Raw genomic sequence first — 23,630 nt, forward strand, 5'->3', positions numbered from 1 at the left:
GGCAACTTACAACATAGTACATCCATAACAGAAAGGGAAATAAATATGATGAAAATATCAATGAAATACACTGTCAACTTAAAATTACCTCCAGGAGCTGAACAGAAAACAATAAAGGTTTGCAGCACTTTAAGCCTGGACTTTGGCAACACTCTAAGAACACAGCAACCAAGTTATAACTCCATACATCATTATGAAATGAGCATCATATTATAACAACAAAGAAAGCATTCTTAGCAGACTGCCAAGATGGTAATGAGACACAGGACTGAGGTATTTTTTTAAAAAAATACACAAAGCCCAGTGCATGTGGGCCATGTTTTTCAGCTGGAGGACCACATTTCCTTGTGGGGAATCTTCCAAGAGCAGCATGCCAGTGGTGGGTGCAGCCAGAAGCAAAAGTGTGCAGGGCAACAAATGCACATTTTACCTTTGTGTCATAGGCTTCATTCCAGTCACACAAAGGTCACAGGTTTCTACGCCTACCCCTACCCCACACTAGCCTCCATCCAGTCAAGCTAGAGGCATTATCACAGCCCAATGATACATCCCAGCCAAACAAAAGCACTTGAGAGGAGTGTGAAGCAGGGTTGGGGAAACGGGTTACCTGGGGAGCGGATGTGGTCTGGTGAGAGTCCTGATGTCCAAAGGGAGAGGCCACATTTGGCTCCCAGGCCCAAAGTCAGCCTATTAAACAGGAATGGACAGCACAAGCACCTCAGATTGTACCTGGCATGAAGAGGAACTCAAACATCTGATGGAACATGCTTTCTGTAACCTTACTCATCAGAAAGCATGCATATTGCTGACAACGAACTCCAAAACTCTGGATAACCCCACTAAGCAATTTCATGTAGATATTAAATAGCATAGGGGAGAAAATTGAACCCTGAGGAACCCTCACTGGAGGCTCCACAGGGCTGAAGAGCACTCCCCAAGCATCCCCCTCTGGAAATGACCATCCAAGTAGGAACCACCACAAAGCAGTGCCACCCCCCTAAGTCAGACAGCTGTTCCAGAAGGATACCATGGTTGATTGTCTTGAAAGCCATTGAGAGGTCAATGAGAATTAACTGGGATACATTTCACTTGTCTCTCTCCCAACATAGGTCATACAGGGCAACCAAAGCAGTTTCTGTGCCAAAACCCCAATTGAAATGGATCTAGAATATCAGTTTCCTCCAAGAGCACCAGAATCTGGTCCACAATCACCTGATCAAGAACATTTCCCAAGAAGTAGAGGATTAGCAACTGGGCAGTAGTTTCTTAGATTTTCTTAGTCCAGGGAGGGCTTCTTGAGGAGTGGTTTTACCATTGCCTCATTCAAGCAGGCAAGGACCACCCTTTCTTTCATGGAGACATTAATCAACTCCTTGGCCCAGCCAGTTGTCCTCTCCCCGTTAGTTTTTATCAGTCAAGAGGAGCAAGGGTCCAGAACTCAAGTGGTTGCCCTGAGTGAACCAAGAACGCTGCCCACCTTATAACAAGTAAGAGTACTGCTCTTATCTAGTTCAGTATTATGTACAGTGGTACCTTGGGTTAAGTACTTAATTCGTTCCGGAGGTTCGTTCTTAACCCAAAACTGTTCTTAACCTGAAGCCGCCGCACCACCGGAGCACGATTTCTGTTCTCATCCTGAAGCAAAGTTCTTAACCCAAGGTATGATTTCTGGGTTAGCGGAGTCTGTAACCTGAAGCATCTGTAACCTGAAGCGTATGTAACCCGAGGTACCACTGTACTCTATTGGTAGCAGCTCTCCAGGATTTCAGACAGGGGCTATTCCCAACCCCATCCAGTGATATTGGGGATTGAACCTAGGACCTTTTGCTTGAAAGGCAAATACTCTACCACTGAGCTATGGCCCTTCATCTTTTCCTAAACATTACTGTTCATTCAAGTGACTTTTCCAATATCTAAGCTTTGCAAGATCAAAGCAAGGGTCTTCACTGCAGACTAATCAAATGTGCTACCTAATTCTAAGCATAGCTTACTCAGAAGCTAGGCCCAGAGTTCAATGTACTTTATTCACCGGTTAAGTGTGCATGACATTGCAGCCTCAGCTACTATGGAAAATCTCAGCTCCCTTGAAATTTTCAATAAACATTGCTAAATCCGATCTTTCTCTGCCAAAAAGCTACGCTTCAATGTGCAAAAGGAGAGGAAAAATAAACATTAACATTTGAAGAAAGCTGGGAGGCATCAAGGCAAGAGCTCACAGAAGTTAAGTAAAAGGTGCAATTTGAAAAACAGTTAGAAGGAGGCTCTGGAGCAACCAAAGCATAGAATGTGTTTTTATTTTATCTTTCCTATGCCCAAAACTCAGTATAGCCCACATTTCATCCTCACAACAATCTTTTCAGTTGGGTTAGAACAAGTATGTGCATGTGTGAGATGTTAGTCTTTACGATGCCACATGACTGTTTTTAGTGAGATAGTTTGGTTTAATTTTCACTACCATTTCAGACTGGTGAGGGCTAATTTGATTTTAATTCTTCAATACCAAAACAGAGCAAGTCCCCACACATAGAAATCTAGCATGTCAGAAGGCTTGGCTACAGTCCTCCTTTCTGATATGCTTTTTGTCTACATGGAGGGACTCCTTTTTGCATGGAGAGGCATAGGGACTGACCACTTCAGAGAGGTCCACAGTGGGCATAATGTGTGAAGGGAGATTTGCACTTGGGTTGGTGTGGCTATGTGCCCTATGGTGCAGGAAACAGTCCTCTATTTGTTAGGCTGACCAGTCAAAACCTGATTTAAAGAAATTCTAAGAAGGGAGTGGGGAGAGCTTTAAGTTGCCCATCAACAATCAGCAAACCTGGACAGCAGAGGAACCACACTAAGTCATCAGGTCACAATGGTGCCAAGATGTATTTCTGTTTAGGAAACAATAGAAGCGGTTTTATATTGAGGGAAACCACTGGGCCTGTCTACTTGCACTGAGAGGTGGCAGCTCTCCAAAGTTTCTTCCAGCCAGGAGGTATTCTCAACCCCACCTGGAAATGCCATTGGGGATTGAATCTAGGACCTATGACATACAAAACAGATGCTTTACTACTGAATTACAGCTCTTCTCTAAACATGTCATGGAACAGTTTAAAAAGCAAATGGAAGCTTCCAGTGTGCTTATTTTTAAATGTGCATCTACACATATAAATTGGCATGTGCCACTTTTAAGTAAACCTTGTGGACGCTGCTGCTGCTCTTCCATTTTTTTCCTTGGCACTTTGTAAATGGCCAGCCTAATCAGGGTCTTCAGGGCCTTAAGGCCAACCCTGCGTCCAATGGGAGCGACGCAAGGCTGGGTGGGCGCGGGAGGCCATAACAGCAAAGGTTCATGGGAGTTTGGTCAAGTGGCCACAAGGCCAATAGAAACGAGGCTAGTGAGGCGGCCGTGAGGGACTTGCCTGCAGTGTTATCTGGACCCACCTGTACTAAAATGCGCCCTATCTCCGCCCCCGGCCCGACCACCTCAGCCATGGGTCCTGGCTGAGGCTCCCTCCCCACAGCGGCGGGACTGCGGTGCACCACGTGACCGTAGCCTTAGCAACGGGACGCGCGGCCCGGGCGGGACCATTCCTGTCAACCTGAGGGGTTTTTGTGTGGAGATGCAGCAAGGAGAAAACATAAGCCCTGGGGTGAGGCGGAACCCAATGTTTCCCTCTCATTTCACGTCTCGTTTCCTCTGCACAAAAGACTTAAACCTCAGTCCGCCAACATTCTACGTTTCTCTCCCCTCACCAGGGCGGTAATAGTACGACCCAAATGGCCCGGAAGGGGCGTGATCTAGACCGGAAGAGGAAGCACAGGGCCGTTTCAGAACCTCTCTAGCGGGTGTCATGGCTGTTCCTTGCGCCTTAATCACGAGCTGCGCCGCCGAGTTCCCCGGGGAAGAGCTGGTGAAACGTGAGTCGGCTCGACCCCCGTCAGCCTTGTTTCTTTTAAACTGCTGCGCCGTGGCGTCATCTCCCGGCGCCGCCTCTGATTTTGGCGCCGTTTCTCGTGGGATTTTCACCTCCCCCGCAGCTGCGCGTCGCAGTATTTAAGAACTTCCTCCCCCCCTTAAAATGCAAACTAGTTACTCAGTTACGTGGAGTTAGACTTGGAGCCTGTTTGCCAACCCCAGAGTTTCCCTCCTCTAAAATCCGGGAAATAATGGAGTGTCCACGAGCATGTGCAGAGTGTCAACAACAGACTTGCTCTCGGTGTCAGGCTTGAAAATAGCTACTAATAAACGGGAGCGAGCGAGATAAAGCAGATTTTAGGCCTGTTCTGATTGCTCTTCCGAAGTGTGAGGAGTAAAGTGGGTTATGGAAGGTTCTCAGAGATCAGACGCTGAACCTTTGTGTTCATATCTTCAGACTTGTGAAGTAATAAAGAGTGCTTTGGAGTATATGCAGAGATCATTTTACTTGCCTCCTTGGTGGCCACAGTCAGTCCTTGCCTAGGTGGGAAGGGCTGGTACATTGGAGACCCATTTCCTCTCCTCTCTTGTCCTTCCTCCAGTACCTCCCGTATTCTGCATTTCACATTTCTCTTGATCTGGTGTTCTCCAAATGTACCTCTTTGGTATCTGCCATCTGTACAGCACACAATATCTGTGCAAAACATTGCAATGCCACTTTTCTAGTATATGCCCAAAACAGGTTATAATAAAACAGTTAAAACATATAATACCAATAATGTAATTGCTAGATAGGCAAATGGCAGCAATTTAAAACCCGCAGAAACAAAAGGCATTGTCTGAATCCTCATTTGTTGCAATCCGTTAACCATAGCTGCTGTTTCTCATATAATGGGAACTATGGTTAACTCTGGATAGTTAGTCTATTTTTCTCCTTGTGCAAAGGGACTGTGGGTGGATGCAACAGAGCTTTTACATAATCTGGTTTGTTAAACCAAAATTTGATCATGTGAACAGCCTGTAGATTTTCTTGCAATTCTGTGAGAGGTTTTCTGAAGTTTACTCCAGCAGGTGGCTCTCCAGACACATAAAGCAGGAGCTCTGTTTGCATACTTTCCCAAACCGGAGAGAATTAAATGAGATCACTTTAAAAAGCATTTGAAGGAATCACAACTGCTTATACTATGAAGTAAGCTGAATACCTGTTGGGAACACAGTCAAAAGTCAGGCTAGAAGGAATTTGAAGCTTGCTAGAACAGCTAGTAGTAACATACAAAGAATTTTGTGTATGTATTTGTGTTCTGGATTGAAGTCATAAAAACAGCCACCTATTGATTTGAAGTGGAAATTCCGCTTTTGCACAGTCACTGTCTAGTCTCCTGGGTAGGCTGGACTGGAATCTGTGGCAATATAATGTTTTTTTATATTAATTGATGTACCATTACATATATGAAATACAACAAAACAAATAGCACAAATGCATGGAGAAGAGAACATATAACCAAATATGAATGCAGTCATTGCTGAAATCATCATACAAGTATATTACAATGTGATTACTCCCAAATCAGATTTCCATAACAATAATTGAGATGACAGGAGGTTGAATCTCTGGCACCCCTGTGTTGATGTATATATGAGTCTTGCTTAGTTGTGTCTGCGGTCATTTGTTGTACACTCCAGCGGTACTACAGCTGAAATCTACCTGGGACCACAGCTGCTGATGTGGACACTGCCTTCAATCCTGAGTGAGAGAAGGTGGGCTATATCAGTGTGGGGAATTGTTACGGGTTGGCAGGCCAGATCCTTATCCCCCCACCATCCCCATAGGCCTGTTTTGACAGATGGGTGGGATCACCCACCTGCCAGTAATAAAGACACCAGGTGATTGGTGCCTGTCAAAGTTCAAAGGAGGACACAGTGATCAGCAGTCAGCTGATTGTCACTTGCAGCAACATCCTTGGAAGATGCATGTTCAAGCACCAATCAGCTGGCTGATGCTGGGAGTAGATCTTCAGAGAAGTTCCTTGTAAGTAACAGTAAGATGAACCTTGGTTGCATGAAGTCCTTTTGAAGTCTCTGCAGAGGAGGAAATGCTTCTTAAAATGGATTATTTCCCCCTCTGCAGAAAAATCAGTAGCATTCAAAGCGCTCAGGGAACTGGTTTGAATACAAACTGCTCCCTCCAATGTGGGGAGGAAAAAAACCTTCAGGAGCTTAACTTGAAACAAGAAAGGACTTATGCTTTTGTTTGTTCTTGGCTATAGCTCGTAGTGAGAACAGAGATTAACCACAATTCCTGGCACGGCATGGCAGTAAAAAGGAGCAAAGTGGCTGCAAGCACATTTGCCCAATCACAGAAAGCCATATCATGGACAAACAGGCCAAACCCTACACCAAAGGATAAATGGACATAAATCTGACACCAGGAATCACAAGACAGAGAAACTAGTAGGAGAACACTTCAATCTCCCAGGACATTCTATACAAGATCTCAAAGTAGCTGTCTTATTACAAAAGAATTTCAGAAATAGACTGGAAAGAGAAGTTGCTGAATTGCAACTTATTACCAAACTTAAAACCATGGAGAGACCTGGTCTGAATAGAGACATTGGATTCTTATCTCGTTATACATGATAAAGCTATTTTTAGCCATCTCACCCCTTGCTTTTTCCTGTAAGACCAACTGCAGTCGTTAACAGTCGGTTTACCACACCTATCAGCCATTCCCACCACCCTTTTGAGTAATACCCCTCCCCACCCTCTCACTATATATAAGGGCCTAGTAACTTCTGTTTCAGTGTATATGAAGAAGTGTGCATGCACACAAAAGCTCATACCGATAACAAACTTAGTTGGTCTCTAAGGTGCTACTGTAATGAATTTTTTAATTTTGTTTCGACTACGGCAGACCAACACGGCTACCTACCTGTAGCAATATCATGGTTTGCCTTACTGTCTCATGTGAATCATACTACTGCATATGTGATTTAAGCGATTGTTCAGTCTTCTTGCTTTCCCCTCTTCTACACTGACCTCTTGCATGCCGAACTGGCCCTCTGGTTCCGATGGGAGCCCAAGTCCACCCCTGTTCAATGTAGTTCACTTTGCAAATGTGAGTGAGTTGAGTGTCTGCTGCAGCAGATCTTCTTTGTCAGAGCACAGTAGGAAGGTGTCAAAGAGCTGGCTTGCGTTTTGTGAAAACACAAACCACAGAGGTTGGCCTTGAGGCGAGCTGAAGTGTTGTGGTCACCGAGTGCGTCTGTTGATTTTTCAAAGCTCTTTGGATGTGAAACCACAGACCTTCCCTATGGTTGTGAAGATCAAAAATGAAAAGCGAGCAATTCCATCGAGACACGGTTGTTTCCAAACCCACGTACTTTTGCTTTTATAGCAGTTTTCTGAAAAGCCTTTTTTGGGGCCAAAAGCAAGTGTGGACTTGAAAGCTTATCCTAAAATGGTTATGTTCTCTCCAGCTAGATATAGAAAGGTATCATTATAGTGGGAGGGCTCTATGATATTTGCATGAAAACGTACACTGCTTTTGAGGGAAACTTCTGAAACCCAACAGCTTGAATGCATCTATTCCAAGGTTCTGGAGGGCTTGTGGGTGCTATTGCACGCTAGTGTGTGGGAAGTAAGTTAAAGTTGGAGCTATTTGATACAAATGGATCACAGATGAATCAGGTTGCCTCTCCCTTTGGCTAGGCTAAGAGCTACTTTTATGGGAAGGCCACTTATGGGATGAAGGTGGGCCACAGCTCCACCCAACCCACAGAGTGGGCTGCCAGGAAGCCCTGCTGCCACAATCATCTCTCTCTTCACACACTTTTTGTTGTCTCTGCGTTAGCGACTGGAGCGGGGAAACTGGCATTCCTTAGTGACTACCTTTGCCTCCACAAACCTCTTGCTCATTTCCAGAAGCTCTTCTCTGGGCCTTATCTCTGCCTATAGTGTAGTAGTGGTGACCAGAAAGAGAGCTTGGTTTGCTGTGACCTACCTGAGAGGTCTTAGTATTAGTGTTACCATTTGTTTACAGAATTTCAGACTGTGTTTCATTGTGTCATGGGCTATATGAAATTGTGCTCTTGTTTTTATTGCTGATCATTTTATTTCAAAATAGTTTTGAGCTATGATATGAGAAGCGATTCATAAATCAAATCAAGTAAATAGTAATTCCAGGGCAGTTTCTTACGTATTACCACAGGTACCAAAATCATGTAAAATAAAAACAGCCATTAAACACCCCACCCCCAAAGTAAAACAGCAACATGAGAAAATACAAAAGGAGTGGCAATCACTAATTTTCCTGGGAAAATAAAAATGTTTTCACTTGGTGCCATCAGTTTCTGGCATCTGTGCCTCCATGGGAAGGGAGTTCCACAGTTGAAGGAGCCACAACAGAGAAGGTTCTTGCATCCCTACCCAGGGACTAAGCTCACCAGTCGGATGAGAAGAGCCTCCACGCAGTCTACTGCAGGGTCTGGAGTGGTTGATATTTTCCCAGCAATAGTCAGCATGATTCCCTTCTGATGCTGTTGATTTACAGCTTCCGTCATTGTCCCTGACTACTGGCTAAGGCTGATGGGAGTTGGAGTTCATTTACATCTGGACAGCACCATGTTGGCTAGCTCTGAGCATGTTAACACGTTTTATAACTGGCTTTAGTATTCTCATTGCCCTCCTGAAATTTAAGGATTTTATGGATTTAGCTGTAGGACCTTCAAGTTGCAGATACAGTGGAACCTCGGGTTGCAGATGTAATCTGTGACGGAGGCATGTCTGCAACCCGCAGTGTTTGTAACCTGCGGTGCTGTGTCTGCGCAAGCGCATGATGTGATTTGGCGTTTCTGCACATGCACAAGTGGCGAAACCCGGAAGTAACCCTTTCCGATACTTCCAGGTTTCCCGCAGTACGCAACCTGAAAACGTGTAACCCGAAGTGTCTGTAACCCGAGGTACCACTGTACTTAGATGAGATGGCAATCCTAGGCTTACTCGTATGAACAATCCTGTTTTCATTGAGGTTGTGTACAGGAGTGCAGACTCATTCTCTTCTCTCATTTGACTAGAGTACTATTTGATGTGTGTGACATCTCTTTCCTTTGGTCATAAAGCTCATAGTGTGATCAACACACACTCTTACCTTCTCTGCTACCTTGCAAAATGCTACCGTGGCAAAATAAGAAGGGAGGGATGATGCAATCTGCTTTGAGCTTGGAGAAAAGGCAGGGAGTGATAAGTAGTAAATACAGTGGTACCTCGGGTTAAGTACCGTACTTAATTCGTTCCGGAGGTCCGTTCTTAACCTGAAACTGTTCTTAACCTGAAGCACCATTTTAGCTAATGGGGCCTCCTGCTGCTGCCACGCTGCCAGAGCACAATTTCTTTTCTCATCCTGAAGCAACGTTCTTAACCCGAGGTACTATTTCTGGGTTAGCAGAGTCTGTAACTTGAAGCGTATGTAACCCGAGGTACCACTGTAAACTGAAGGGGGAAAGAATAGTAGTCATTTAATACTCACTAATGGTTTATTAATGGAATAGTGGGAAAGGACCATAGCTCAGCGATAGCATCTGCTCTGAATGAACAAGGTCCCAGGCATCTGGGGAGACCCCTGCCTGAAATCCTGGAGAGTTTTTTGCAGTCAGTGTTGCAAATACTGGCCTAGATCAACTTGATATAAGGCAGCTTCTTAGGCACCCACCAAAATGACGTCTACAATGCTGCAGAGGCTTTGGTTTTATTTATTTGCAGCAGGGGTTTGGAACCTACCTTTCCCTCCTCCTCACTGGGCAACTTTGACAGATGGGCAGGCAGCTGGAAAGGGGCTTTCCTTTGAAGTTGGTCTGCAAGCAGTTTCATCACTGACTGCTTTGAAGTGGACTTCAAGGTGATTTTGCTGCACCTTTATGTGCCTCACACCTGACCTCATCAGGGATGGGGCAGGTGGGTGTGGTTTGGGGAAAATAGCCTCCTGGGTCTGATTAGGAGGTTTCCCTGCCACTGGTGTGCAGCATTTTTATGCCCCCTCCCCTTAACAACAAATTCACTGGGTGATGAAGAGAGCACCTGACTAACAATAACAGCAATCCGTTCTCTATAGTAACATCTGTTTGGGCAAGATTGGGCAAGCATGTTCTGGGTGTCCCTCTTTTCTCTCCCCACTCCCATGGCTTCCCAAAGAGGACAGGGGCTGTGAGGTCATGATCACCACCTCTTAAGGTCCTCCATATGTTCCTCTTTCAGGTATTATTGGGACAAATGAGCTTCCCGAAGATGTTTCCACAGGCAGCGGAGCCCGGTTTTACCCCTGGACAATAGAGAATAAATACTACTCGGCTGACATCCATCTCTGCGTTGTGACAAATCAGTTCCTCGTGACAGCTGAAATTGCGGAGTCAGTGCAAGCCTTCTTGGTTTATTTTGACAGCACATCAGTGAGTACTTCAGAACTTCAGTGCCTGCTTGTCTTAATGGATCATGTGTGATCTTTTAAAGTTGCTGCTGGTTTTGCTTGCTAGTTTGTTTTGCTTTCTAGGAGGGGGTTTGGTCTTGTTATTAGAGTTTACTTTTGTTTTGTACTGTTGTTAGTTTTCTGTAACCTGCCTTGTGTACTTTTGTAGAAAGGCAAGGAGTGAATAATAATTTTGATCTCTGCAACCCTCTGCCCCTGGAAATTATAATGGCCAATTCTGGAACTGACAAATAACTTGGTAAGTTCCTTGAAAGTGGTTTTAAGGTTGCCTGCCCCAAAACTGAGGTAAGGAAGAACTTGTAAAAAGCAACAGGGAATTCTTGTTTATATTTTGCTCCCAGACTCTCAGGAACACCTGATAATTCTAGCATGGATATTTATGTGCCTTTTAATGTTGGCTACCTTCTTCTCATATTAAATTGATGCAGTTGTTAGAATGTTTTCCCCTCTCTTCAACAACACCTATGTTGTGTAAATTAGCCTTTGCCAACTTGCTCTTTTGGATCACAACTGCTATGCTGGCTGGAGCTCATGGGAGATATGGACCAAAACATCTGGAGGGCACCAGGTTGCTGAAAGCCTTTTTGGCTGTGTTTTTAGAACAACACTATCCCAATTTTGGAAATTCCAGTTGAGCTACGTCATTACCATTTCTGTTACACATACATAATGCTTGTAGAAAAAAGTTTCCTGAGAAATTGTTAAGCAATTTCTATTTGTTTTATATAAATTTATATAGCAGTCAGGGGTTGCCAGTGTGGACTAGTTGGACTCCAGATATATAGTTAGGTTCCCAGCTTCCATCAACCCCAGCTGGCAGAGCCAATGATCAGAAATACTGAGTTGCAGTCCAGCAAAATATGGAGCGCACCACTTTGACTACCCCTGGATAATTTCTGTTTACTTGGGATAGCTTTATTACATATGTTATTGTGAGAGGGTCTCTGTTGTTGTTGTTTAGTCGTGTCCAACTCTTTGTGACCCCATGGACCAAAGCATTCCAGGCACTCTTGTTTTCTACTGCCTCCCGCAGCTCGGTCAAACTCATGCTGGTAGCTTCAAGAACACTGTCCAACCATCTCGTCCTCTGTAATCCCCTTCTCCTTGTGCCCTCCATCTTTCCCAACATCAGGGTCTTTTCCAGGGAGTCTTCTCTTCTCATGAGGTGGCCAAAGTATTAGAGCCTCAGCTTCAGGATCTGTCCTTCCAGTGAGCACTCAGGGCTGATTTCCTTAAGAATGGAGAGGTTTGATCTTCTTGCAATCCATGGGACTCTCAAGAGTCTCCTCCAGCACCATAATTCAGAAGCATCAATTCTTCAGCGATCAGCCTTCTTTATCGTCCAGCTCTCACTTCCATACATCACTACTGGGAAAACCATGGCTTTAACTATACGGACCTTTGTTGGCAAGGTGATGTCTCTGCTTTTTAAGATGCTGTCTAGGTTTGTCATTGTTTTTCCCCCAAGAAGTCTTTTAATTTTGTGACTGCTGTCACCATCTGCAGTGATCATGGAGCCCAAGAAAGTAAACTCTCTGCCTCCATTTCTTCCCCTTCTATTTGCTAGGAGGTGATGGGCCCAGTGGCCATGATCTTTGTTTTTTTGATGTTGAGCTTCAGACCATATTTTGCGCTCTCCTCTTTCACCCTCATTAAAAGGTTCTTTAATTCCTCCTCACTTTCTGCCATCAAGGTTGTGTCATCTGCATATCTGAGGTTGTTGATATTTCTTCAGCAATCTTAATTCCGGCTTGGGATTCATCCAGCCCACCTTTCGCATGATGAATTCTGCATATAAGTTAAATAAGCAGGGAGACAATATACAGCCTTGCCGTACTCCTTTCCCAATTTTGAACCAATCAGATGTTCCATATCCAGTTCTAACTGTAGCTTCATGTCCCACATAGAGATTTCTCAGGAGACAGATGAATAGGAAATGCAAGAAAGCAAAGAGGGTCTCTGGCTATATTCAAATGTTGTGTTTACCTTTAGGCAGCATTACAGTATTACTTTTGCACTTTTGTAACAGCTTTGTTGGTTAAATAGAAAACTTGACATCAAAGTTTTAAAAACTTTTTTGAAAAAGTTTCTCTAGCTCCCAGTGGACTACAACGCAGGAGTGCTCTTTTCTCCATGCACCAGAAGACTGGTTCATTTCCAGAAGGAAGACCTCTCACTTTTGCTCTAGAGCTAATCTTTCTGTTGCCTTCTCAGCAAACAAGCACAGGGCTCTCTTGTGACAAGCACCTCTTCTGGTGGCATAGTGTTTCATTGGTTAATGTGCATTTTAGTGGGGTGGACTCTTGTTCCTTGTTCCTTTTGTTAGAGTGGACACCTGCCAGGTCTAGCATTTTCATTGCTAAGCTGAGCTATATCACTGCATCACAGTGGCACTTTGAAGGAAGTGGGCTATGACTCCTCCAAGGAGGACATCTTTGAGGCTGACAGTGCAAGTTTCTGTTTTGATGCTTGTAAGATTTCCTCCCTGGAGTGAAGGTGGTTGAAAACAAGAGTTACAAGTAGCTGAACCACTATCTAGACCTGTTATCTTTTCTCTGTTTCATTCACCTCCGTGTCTAGTCAAATTGGAGATGCTTGTTTGTTGCTAAGTGGTGGCAATTAAAGGACAGGAGGAAATCAAGTGTGGAGTAATTGAGCAATGTTCTCAAAAGCAATGGAAGCAATCTTGGAACCCAAATCTTTTTCCTGCCCCATCAAAAGCCAGCATTTACAAGCAAGAGTTGGATTTGCATTCCAAATCCCACTTCGTATATATCCTTGAGCAAGTTGCTCTGTCACATATTCAGTTCCTGTCAAACTGCAACTGTAAATGATATGCCTTCCACTGCTGCTCTGTGCACAAATTAGGAGTGTGTTTCATTTTTCACAAAATGATCCTGATTCCCAAAATTATTAGCCAGAGCAACTAGATATAGACTTACAACCCTGTCCTGTGCTTGTTGACTTGCCTGCCTGTCTTCTGCATTTTTCTTCTTTGCCCTTTGGTTGGCAACTGGGGGCCAGGTAAGCAGTGCTTGGGTAGTAGGATTTGACCCAGGGAATTCTAGCAGCTGACCCTAAGGACGTTACATTAAAATGTATTTATGTCTTGCTTTTTTCACATGAGTTTCAAGGTGGCTTTTCTTCTGGAGATGATCTCTTGTATTTTAATCTCTCTTACTCTCAGCTGTGCTTTCTTATCAGGGCTGTGTTATTTATTTACTTTGACATTTATATACTGCTTAATCATTAGCATTTGTAAGTGGTGTACATAAAAATAAACTATGCAGAGAATAAACAATTAAACCTAAACACTGCCATAAAATGCCTGCTGGAATAAGAAAGTCTTTGTCACTGTGCACCTGAAGTTCAGAAAGGAGAGTGCCTCTCTATAACGGTACTTAATGCACTTTCACTTGTAATACTAAAAAAGAAATACCTAGAGAAGAAGGCCAGCAACCTCTGTGTAATTTTTATAGATCTCTGGGTTGGACAGCATCTCTCCGTGGCTCCCTCTCATAGAAGAGTGGTTACCAGAAGTGATGATCTTAGTCTGTGACAGAGTCTCTGAAAATGGTAAGGCAACAAGGCCAGGACTTTGGGAGGGTGGGCATGACTGTTCTGGCTGGGGTTGATGGGAGTTGAAGTCCAGAATGCATGGCAAGAACTGGGTTGGCGAATGCTGCTCTCCATCCTAGTAAGATAGCACGGTTTGTGATCATGTGCTGAATGCTAACCCTGACTCTGTATTTATATGCCACTTTTCTTCCATCATGGGACTCAAGAAGACAATTTGAGTTCTGCGTCAGCTGCATTGATCAGATTGTTGAAAGTCCCACCTTCTGTTCTGCAGTTTCCAGCCTTTAATGGCTGCATAAATTAGTTTAAGTGTGATTATTTATGATGGCGAAGTTCCGGGCAGAACAAATTGCCCATATATAGCTTCTAGGACAAAATAAGAGCCTTCCCCAAGGCATTCCATCCAAGGAGCTCCCAGTACTGTGGTTCTAATGTGACTGCAAAAGGTAGTGCATCTATTGTTAGCAAAAACCAGATTCCATTTATTTTAGGCATCAGCCGACAGAAAGCGCAAGAGTGGTGCATCAAGCATGGCTTTGAGTTGGTGGAGCTCAACCCGGAAGAGCTGCCAGATGAGGACGGTGAGTTTCCCTCCACTTCCTCTTTCCATGAAGTTAACTTTGCTGCCTGCCTGCCTGCCAGCCTGCCAGGTTTCTGCCTAGATTTCTACAGATTCTTATTTCTGGGCACGCTTCTTCTCTAGCTTTTCTGCCTGCACTGGTGCCGTCTGTTGCTGGTGACAGACACAGCACCAGAATTACGAATCAGCATTGTACCTTGTGCCATGGCTGCAAGCTGCCTGCCGGTGCTTTAGGGACATAGGATGCTGCCTTATACTGAGTCAAACCAATAGTCCATCTAGCTCAATATTGTCTACACTGACTGCCATCAGCTCTCCAGAGTTTCAGACAGGCAGTATTTCCCTGTCCTGCCTAGAGAGGCTGGGGATTGACCCTGGGATCTTTTGCATGCAAAGCGGATGCTCTGCCATTGAGCTACGGCCCTTCCCCATGAAACAGCATCATCATAATCTCTTTCCTAGTTTTAAAAATTGCTGGTTTAGAGCCCAGTGGAAAAATTTCAAGGTGATTCATCAGTTTAACAATAAAATTGAACCAGCTAAATTGTTTCCAGTCTTTCGATGGCATCACAGTTTCTCTGGCTTCTTTTGACTCTGTGCAGGAGAAAATCTGTAGACAAATGCTAAAGGCAATCAAACAGAAGTTGTTGGTTGGTGTTCCTTTCTTTTTTCTTTTTTTAACCCTTCTTCGTTGCTTCCAATTTGAAAACTGAGCTAGAGCAAAAGTCAGCTTTGACAGAGAGTAACAGCTGGCTGAGAACTCAGTATTACATTTTTCATCTTTGTTCCAAGCTCTTTATTTGCATCTCACTCTTCTCCAAAGGTTCAGGATGGGTAACAAATTTTGGGGTGTAAGTTGAAAGTAAGAGTGATATTATGCACCTTAACCAAAGAAAGTCAGTGTCGTTCTTGGGAAATTGAATGAATATATGTTTATCTGCTGAATACCTGAGAAAGTTCCCCAGAATTTACAGAATGGCTTTAAAAAATAAGAAACAGCAACATTATCACAGGCTTCTTTGTGTGTTTAAATAAGTGCACCCAGAATTCCTAACTAAATTAAGAGATGGTGTCTTCTTCCCAGTTTCTTAATCTGTTGATTGGTTTCTGAAGAAGCCTTTTTAAAAGCACATTTCCTTTCCCCTCTCTGCTTCTTTAGATGACTTTCCAGAATCGACAGGAGTGAAGCGAATCATCCAAGCCTTGAATGCCAATGTTTGGTCAAATGTGGTGATGAAAAATGGTACGTCATTTTCGGTCTGCTTTTAAAAAACGGTGTCTGTTCCTCTACAATTTCCTCTGCTCTCTCACTGCTTTGCTCAGGCTCCTCTTCATTCCGTCATCCTGCATCAGAATTTGCACTCGAGGCTTATGAGAAATTAAAGCTCATTCAAGCAGAGCCCTGGCAGCCGAGGCACCAGCCTCAGCTCGCTCTAGCCCCTAAAACTAGAAAAGAAGCTCCCTCTGGTGTTCTGTGCTTCATTTCTATATTTACAGCCTTTCATCCCATCACAGAGCAATGGCTCGGACCACATCTCTTTTAAACAGGGTCTGAAATGGCCTGGGTTGCAGGAGGCACCTGGCTGGAATGATTCCCCAGCTGCTTGGAATTGGATGCATTTCCTTTGCAAGCGAAGAGAAACAAAAAGTTCCTGGATTGGTCAGATAGCATCACCTGTTTGGACATATAATTACATTTGAGATTTGATACTAGCCGGAAGTAGTGTTGACACGCTGGATTGTCTTGTTCCGTATTCCTTTCCCTTCTCCTTTCTTCTTATATTCACATTCATTCACATTTCTATCTTGCCTTTCCTTAGGGCGATGTACCTCATTCTTCCCCTCTCTGTTTTTCATCACAATAACCCCATGAGATTGTTTAGGCCAAGAGTGTGACAGGTCCAAGGTCACTCAGGGAGCTTTGTGGCTGATTGGGATCTGACCCCTGGTCTCTCCCAGCTCCTAGTCCAGCACTCTGACCACTGCACCACCCTTTCCATTGTGTTTTCTCACCTCAAAGACTTCTGGGTGGGCAGGGGTGAAGTTGTGTGGAGATCGGCCTTGGGGTTTTGCATCCCTGTATCATGCTGAATGGGACGCGGATGGCGCTGTGGGTTAAACCACAGAGCCTAGGACTTGCTGATCAGAAGGTTGGTGGTTCGAATCCCTGTGATGGGGTGAGCTCCCGTTGCTCGGTCCCACCTCCTGTCAACCTAGCAGTTTGAAAGCACATCAAAGTGCAAGTAGATAAATAGGTACCGCTCCGGCGGGAAGGTAAATGGTGTTTCCGTGCGCTGCTCTGGTTCGCCAGAAGTGGCTTAGTCATGCTGGCCACATGACCTGGAAGCTGTACGCCGGCTCCCTCAGCCAGTAAAGCGAGATGAGCACCGCACCCCCAGCGTCGGTCACGACTGGACCTAATGGTCAGGGGTCCCTTTACCTTTACCTTATCATGCTGAATACATGACAGCTGATACTCTGTGCTTTGAATACTCCACCCTCCTTAGTTCCATAATAACAGAATGAGCTTTCAATGGTGTCAAAGCACATCTACTCATTTGGGGGAATGTGCAAGGCTAACCACTTGGTGGCTTCAAGGTGGGAGTTTTCAGACCTCCTTTCTTTAAGTTGGCACTCACAGCTGTGAACACATCACAGCAGAGCAAACTGCAGGACTCCACCAGGGAGGGAAATTTCGTTTTGATTGCACAGATGGTTACAAAAAACTCAGGGGGCTTCTGAATTTAACTTCAGTGTGGCACCATTGTAGCAAATGGCAGAAGAGGTGCCCCCACCCTTGTAGCGCAGGGGAAGCCTGCTTGGGAAAGTTGTTGTGTCCTCCCTGGAGAACAGCCTAGTTACTGGGCAGACATCTCTCTCTAGTCGTGGCTGGTGGCTTAAGCAAAATGGGGGGTGGGGGTGGAGGTTAGAACTCACCTCTAGCCCAAAATGGTTCTTACATAGGAATTCTACCCCTGGTTATCCCTTATCCAACCCTTGATCCACAGCCACAGCCTTCTCCCATGCTGCTTATGTCAGTCAGCTGATCAGCAGCTACACAAAGCTCCTGCTTATGTTTTTATACAGCGAGCCCACTTCACACACAAAGTGATACAGGAAGGGCTTCTGCTTCCCCCTCGAAACTGGCATCGCTTCAAGTGTTAAACTCACAGCTCTTTCTTTTCAGATGTGAATCAAGGCTTTGGCTTCCTTCCTGCTTTAACGGGCACAAGTCGCAGGCTTAGGACAGAAGAAAACGAAGCTCCAGAAGTAAACAGTAATTTTTTTAAATCTTTTTTTTAATTCTCTCTGCCCCCTCCACCAAAAAAAACTTCTTTGTCCATCCTTTCTTGCACTCCTGTCCCCTTTATCACAGCTGTGAGCTTCCTTTGTGGGTTAAATTGGCCAGTTTACAGGTCCTTAACTTAAGCTTATCACAGCCATGAGGACTAGGAACTTAACTTGCTCTTTACCTTTTTAGAAAGCCCAAAACACCTCGGATTCCATGGATACTAAATTCTTTGCCCAGTACAAAACCTGCTCTGTTCTTAGCAGTGTGGAACAAAACCAGTCCTGTTAGGGCTTGTGGGAAAATTCCCTTCCACGTTGGTCTGGGACTTGTGGCCTGTGGAAGCCAGAAGACCAGCTCTCTTGTTGCCTATGTTGTATCTAATTTCATTTCTCCCTCCCCACCAGCCTGATCCCTTGCCAGTGGAGAGAGCTGCCGATGCAGGAGAAGACGTGGCTGACGCAAACAGCCAGCAAGCTGACCCCGCTGCTGGTGAGGAATTATCTTTTCTTTGGGAGAAAGCAGCAAGCAAGGCCAGACTTCCTGCTGGGAGCAGCTAGGGCTCTGCCCCTCCAGCAAGCAGCTGGCAGGTCACAGCTGCCCATTTGCCCCAATGCTGGGGGCTGAATTCGTTTGAATTGGGGGGTGTCTTTGGGTCCACCCCTTTTCTCAGTGCAAATGTATATGGTCTAAATCAGGCATAGGCAAACTCGGCCCTCCAGATGTTTTGAGACTACAGTTCCCTTCAACCCTGACCACTGGTCCTATTAGCTAGGGATGATGGGAGTTGTAGTCCCAAAACATCTGGAAGGCCGAGTTTGCCTATGCCTGGTCTAAATCCACTTAGCTTTTCTTTAAATTTCTTGATGCAAATGTAACAAAAAGAGGAGACATCTGATGTTGGCTGCAATTGCTGTTAGTAATTGTCATTCAGTGATATGTGTCCGTGTTTAGTGAACTGGGTTTTTTAATTGGTGGCACTGTGGGTTAAACCACAGAGCCTAGGGCTTGCCGATCAGAAGGTTGGCGGTTCGAATCCCCGCGATGGGGTGAGTTCCCATTGCTCAGTCCCTGCTCCTGCCAACCTAGCAGTTTGAAAGCACATCAAAGTACAAGTAGATAAATAGGTACTGCTCTGGTGGGAAGGTAAACGGCGTTTCCGTGCGCTGCTCTGGTTTGCCAGAAGAGGCTTAGTCATGCTGGCCACATGACCCAGAAGCTGGACGCCTGCTCCCTCGGCCAGTAAAGCGAGATGAGCGCCACAACCCCAGAGTCGGCCACGACTGGACCTAATGGTCAGGGGTCCCTTTACCTTTTATGTATTCTTATTTACTTGTTTTTGTTGTAAACTGTGGCTTAAAAATTGTTGAAAGAAAGAAAAACAGCAGCAGCTCACATTAGTTTGTGTGTGTGTGTCTATATATATATATATACACACACACACACACACACACATATATATATATATATATTTGCTTTCGTAGATTTTCACGGGTACAGGAATGCAGGTTTTGGTGTCTTCGGGTGTCTTCCCGTGTAAGAGTTGGGGTGTCTAGGCGACGTTTCGACGAGGTCTCACTCGTCATCTTCAGGCTGGTGCTTTCGGCTTCTTGTTACTGGAACAGAGCAGGATCTCAGTGTTTGAGTTCCTATAAATACTGTTGAGGGGGTGTGGTGTATAGCCTCCAACGTTCTGGGCAGAGAGGAAGTTCCCAGGTTAGTGTGCCTTTTCTTCTTTTGTTCCTTAATTACTTGAGGGATATCTTGAGTGATTTCTTGAGTGATATTCTGAGTACCACTTAGGTGGGTCATTAGGTGTGGATTAGTTGCTAAAGCTTTCGTGTCTTGACCTCTTGAGCTTGTGAAGAGTTTTTCTGAGAAGATGGCTGTACTGCACTTAGTTGTGCTCTGGCTTGGCTTCGTGTATAGGGGCGAGCTGTGGTTTTGTGCCCTGTGCCAGCCAGATCTGTGTAGGGATTGCAGGGGGGTGCAGCATCCGGAGGTGGGCAGCAAATGTGGATATACATTCATTCTGCTCTTATGAATCTTGTAGATCCTATGCTGGATATGGATATTCAAGAGCTCGCAAGCCTCACTGCAGGAGAGGGAGACCTAGAGAACTTTGAGCGATTGTTCTCCAAGCTGAAGGAAATGAAAGGTACTGCCTGTCTCTTGTATGACACAGTCTCTTGCAAGCCTTTCTATTTGGGTCAGCAGTTCTTGGCCACATGGGAGGTTTCCTATTTGTTTTTAATCTGGGAGTTAAGATTTCAGTATAGATTCTACTCAGCTTTCTAGTGTTTTCTAGTGGTGGGTAAAACTCCTTGTCAGACTTGGGGGGGGGGGGGAATGTTTTCTAAAACTTGATAGCTTGGTTTTAATCTGAGCTTGCTTCATCCCCAGTGATGTCACTGAGATGGCGGTAGAATGTGACTCTTCCTCCTTGCCACTCTTTGTAGCTTTCGCAACACAGTCATACCTCACATTGCGTTCACTTCAGGTTATGTGTTTTCGTGTTGCATCCCGCAGCAACCCGGAACGGGTTACTTCCGGGTTTCGCCGCTCGCACATGCGCAGAAGCGCTAAATCGCACCGCACACAGACGCGGCACTTTGGCTTGCGTCAGTTCCATGTTATGGACGGGCCTCCAGAGTGGATCTCATCCATAACACGAGGTTCCACTGTAGTGGCAGCAAAGGTATTTCCTCCTCCTACAGAGAAATGCAAGTGGCCCTAGGAAAATTGAATTTCCCAGTACTCCTTGCACCTGGCACGCTGCTATAACAGCATCTCAGGCATGGAGGAGGAGAGGAAGGATGCGGCCTGCCTCCTATTACCTTGTTAGCACAGTAATGGTAAATGAGAGGTTTAGGAGAGAGCAAAGATGGAGGATTAAAAGCTGATCCAGAGATGAATGTTTGGCCTTTCAGTGCCATTTTTATGCTTGAGATGAGCTTTATGAGCTGTCCAGATTCTTATTTCTCATTCAGGAAATATGCCTTTTAGGTGCATTCCTGGTTTGGTATCTGGTTCTTCAGCAATGAAAGAACCAGTGCATACTTTCTATTTTCAGGCTGGTCCCATTTGTGTAGTTTTCTTTCACCTTGGCCAGTTCTCCCAACTGGAGAAACACCCTTCTGCTCTTTCTCGACTCTTGACCAATTTTGACAGTAACTTCCTTTCCTTTTCATTCCTATAGAAAAGGCTGCCACGCTGCCTCACGAACAGAGGAAACTGCATGCAGAAAAGGTGAGGATTTCAGAAGAGTTCAAAACTGCCCTTAAAGAGTCATTCTTGGCCAGCATTTCTAAGTAGAAATTGCTCTGCAAGTATTCTAAGCCAAAAATAGCCTAAATCAACTTTTTTTTTGGGGGGGGGAGCTTTGGTACTTTGGCTCATTGGCATATTATCAACTAGATTCTAGTGGCCTCGCCTTTCCCGCAGTTAGCGAAAGGAGACTTTATGGGAACCTGCTTAATTTGGTTTATCTTTAGAGAGAATTTTAATGTTGTTGTGTTTGAGACCACACAGATTGGCCCTTGTGTACTTAACAGAGGACATCCACTCTTAACCATGGGTGTGTAAATGAGAGATGGTTTCTAGGACCCATGTACCTATGGGACCGCCCTCTCCTGGCATGCCCCGCAGAGGACCTTAAGGTCAACAAATGACAACACCTTGGAGGTCCCAAGTTGCAAGGTAGTTAGATTGGTCTCAACTAGGGCCAGGGCCTTTTCAGTACTGGCCCCGACTTGGTGGAACGCTCTGTCGCAAGAGACTAGGGCCCTGCAGGACTTGACATCTTTCCGTAGGGCCTGCAAGACAGAGCTGTTCTGCCTGGCCTTTGGTTTGGATTGTCTGACCCTTATGTTTCCCTCCCCTTATGGTTTTGATCTATGGACTACTATTAAAATGAGGCTGCATTTTAAGTTATATTTTAACTTGTATTTTAAATTGGTTTTTTTTAAAAAAAAAAATTATTGTAATTTTACTGGTGTTAGCTGCCCTGAGCCTGGCTCTGGCCGGGGAGGGCGGGGTATAAATAAAATGTATTATTATTATTATTATTGTTATTATTATTATTATTATTATTATCATCATCATCATCATCATCATCATCATCTGCTGCTGCAGGAGTGTGGCCATCTCCTGAGATTTTAACTTGTCTTGGTAACCCTTGAATTGTAGGTTGCCAAAGCATTCTGGATGGCCATCGGAGGAGACAGAGATGAGATTGAAGGCTTGTCTTCCGACGAGGACAACTAAGGCCTGTATGTTGTGACAAGGATTGTTTCTTGCGTACCAGCCATTGTTGGCTGCCATAGCAATTTTTCTTTGACGAAAGGCCTAGTTTTTTGCATTGGGTGCAGCAGCGGCTGGAGAAAGACCGACTCCTTGCTCAGTTCCAACACACTGAAACGTGGATGGCCCCGTTGTTTGTTTCCTTGCCTGGATCTGTCGACGGGAACCTGGGAACTATCAAGTCAATGAAGCAGCAGATGTGTTGCTATAGCATCTCTGGAAGAAAAGAAAAAATCATAGTCCCTACCCAACCCCAGCAGAGAGCTGTAAAACATCTCTTTGTGAAACTCTCATTCGTGTATTGTTTACCTCCGCACATGCACATCTTTTCATTTGCCGTCATTTCAAAGGAGAGACCAAGGGCAGGGGGCAGATAATAATCAGCAAACCTTTGTTAGTGTGATGAGGGGGGGGAGTGATATTTCTGGATGTACTTGTACATGATGGGAAAATCTGAGACCAAATGGTACTCGCACAGGCAAAATGCTTTTTGAATATTTATCAACTTTTTGTCATCACAATAGGCATGAGAAAGGTATGGTTTGAAAATGTTCCCTGCCTGTCCTATCCCCACCTCCAACCCCGCCCCCTGCCCCCAATTCCTCTTATGGCAGCTGAAAATGTAGTTGCAGCAGTAAACAGGCAGGAGAAAGGCTTGCGCAGTCCTGTAGTATTTTATAAGCACCAGTTTCCTTGCCCTGTGTACCAGCTCCCAAGTAACTGGGCAAGGTGAATGAAGCTGAGTGTGGATGATTGCAACCCCAACACCTCCATTAAAGAAGGGCAGCTACTTCTGCAGTTTCTAGGGCAAATGATGGGAGCATCTTGCTACTAGAGATGGGGGCAGGTGGGAGAAGAGAAAGAGGGTGTCCAACCAAGAGGCTTGAGGATCACAGCTAGTCTGTCTGGCTCTCATGTCACTGTAGTAGTGTATGAGTGAGTGTGGTGCCCACCTCCTTCCAGAAAGCAGGGTTAGTGTGTCACTGTTGTAGTCAAGAGTTCCTACACGTATGGAGATTTTCTCGATTTCTGCCTTCAAGTGTAGCCACTTGTGGTCAAAAGCTCTGTATGCAATCCCCCAGGAGAGGGGAATTTTATCTCTGACCAAGCAATGGCAGGATATAGGATTAAATTCACTGCAGCAAAGGAAGAATTACACTGCTTTTGGTGCAAACAAAGTGTGGATAGAAACAGCATAAAACTTGAGTTTGCACAAGCACCGGCGTTTCCTTTTCTGCTTTTGAAGTAAATGAAGACCACAATCCACTGATATTTCCCTGCTTAAGGGAAAGCCTTGGTTGGTTTCTTACTCAGCATTTTATCACCGGGTTGGGGAGGGGCTTATGCAGGGGGATTTCCCCCGTAGATGGTGATCTAGACATTAATGGGAAAACCCACAGTGAAAGCCTATTGTACCTCTTGTGTTTCTTTTGTGTGCTGTAAATGGGCTGAATAAAGTTTGTTATCCATGAGCAGTAAATCTTGAACCCTGGCATTA

General features: G+C 44.9%; 2 protein-coding genes across 2 annotated transcripts in view; one reads left to right on the forward strand and one right to left on the reverse strand.

Annotated features, from left to right (window-relative positions):
• Positions 1-3,532, reverse strand: part of LOC310699026 (IQ domain-containing protein H-like) — a gene marked incomplete at its 3' end in the record, with an annotated part of 19,459 nt that extends 15,927 nt beyond the window's left edge. Inside the window, exon 1 of the mRNA XM_083520611.1 lies at positions 3,430-3,532. Within this exon, the coding sequence (XP_083376737.1) occupies positions 3,430-3,480 (51 nt within the window). The remainder of the gene's footprint in view (positions 1-3,429) is intronic.
• Positions 3,412-23,612, forward strand: AAGAB (alpha and gamma adaptin binding protein). Its single transcript, XM_083520610.1, has 11 exons — positions 3,412-3,638; positions 3,745-3,906; positions 10,154-10,344; positions 13,862-13,958; positions 14,453-14,542; positions 15,701-15,784; positions 17,729-17,811; positions 18,238-18,322; positions 19,884-19,988; positions 21,030-21,079; positions 22,019-23,612. Exons 2-11 carry the CDS (start codon positions 3,840-3,842, stop codon positions 22,094-22,096), a joined length of 930 nt encoding a protein of 309 aa, XP_083376736.1. The 5' UTR covers positions 3,412-3,638; positions 3,745-3,839; the 3' UTR covers positions 22,097-23,612.
• Positions 23,613-23,630: the final 18 nt, after the last annotated feature.

This window comes from Podarcis liolepis (genome assembly GCF_965112155.1).
Source record: "Podarcis liolepis genome assembly, contig: HAP1_SCAFFOLD_94, whole genome shotgun sequence".
Taxonomy (NCBI): domain Eukaryota; kingdom Metazoa; phylum Chordata; class Lepidosauria; order Squamata; family Lacertidae; genus Podarcis; species Podarcis liolepis.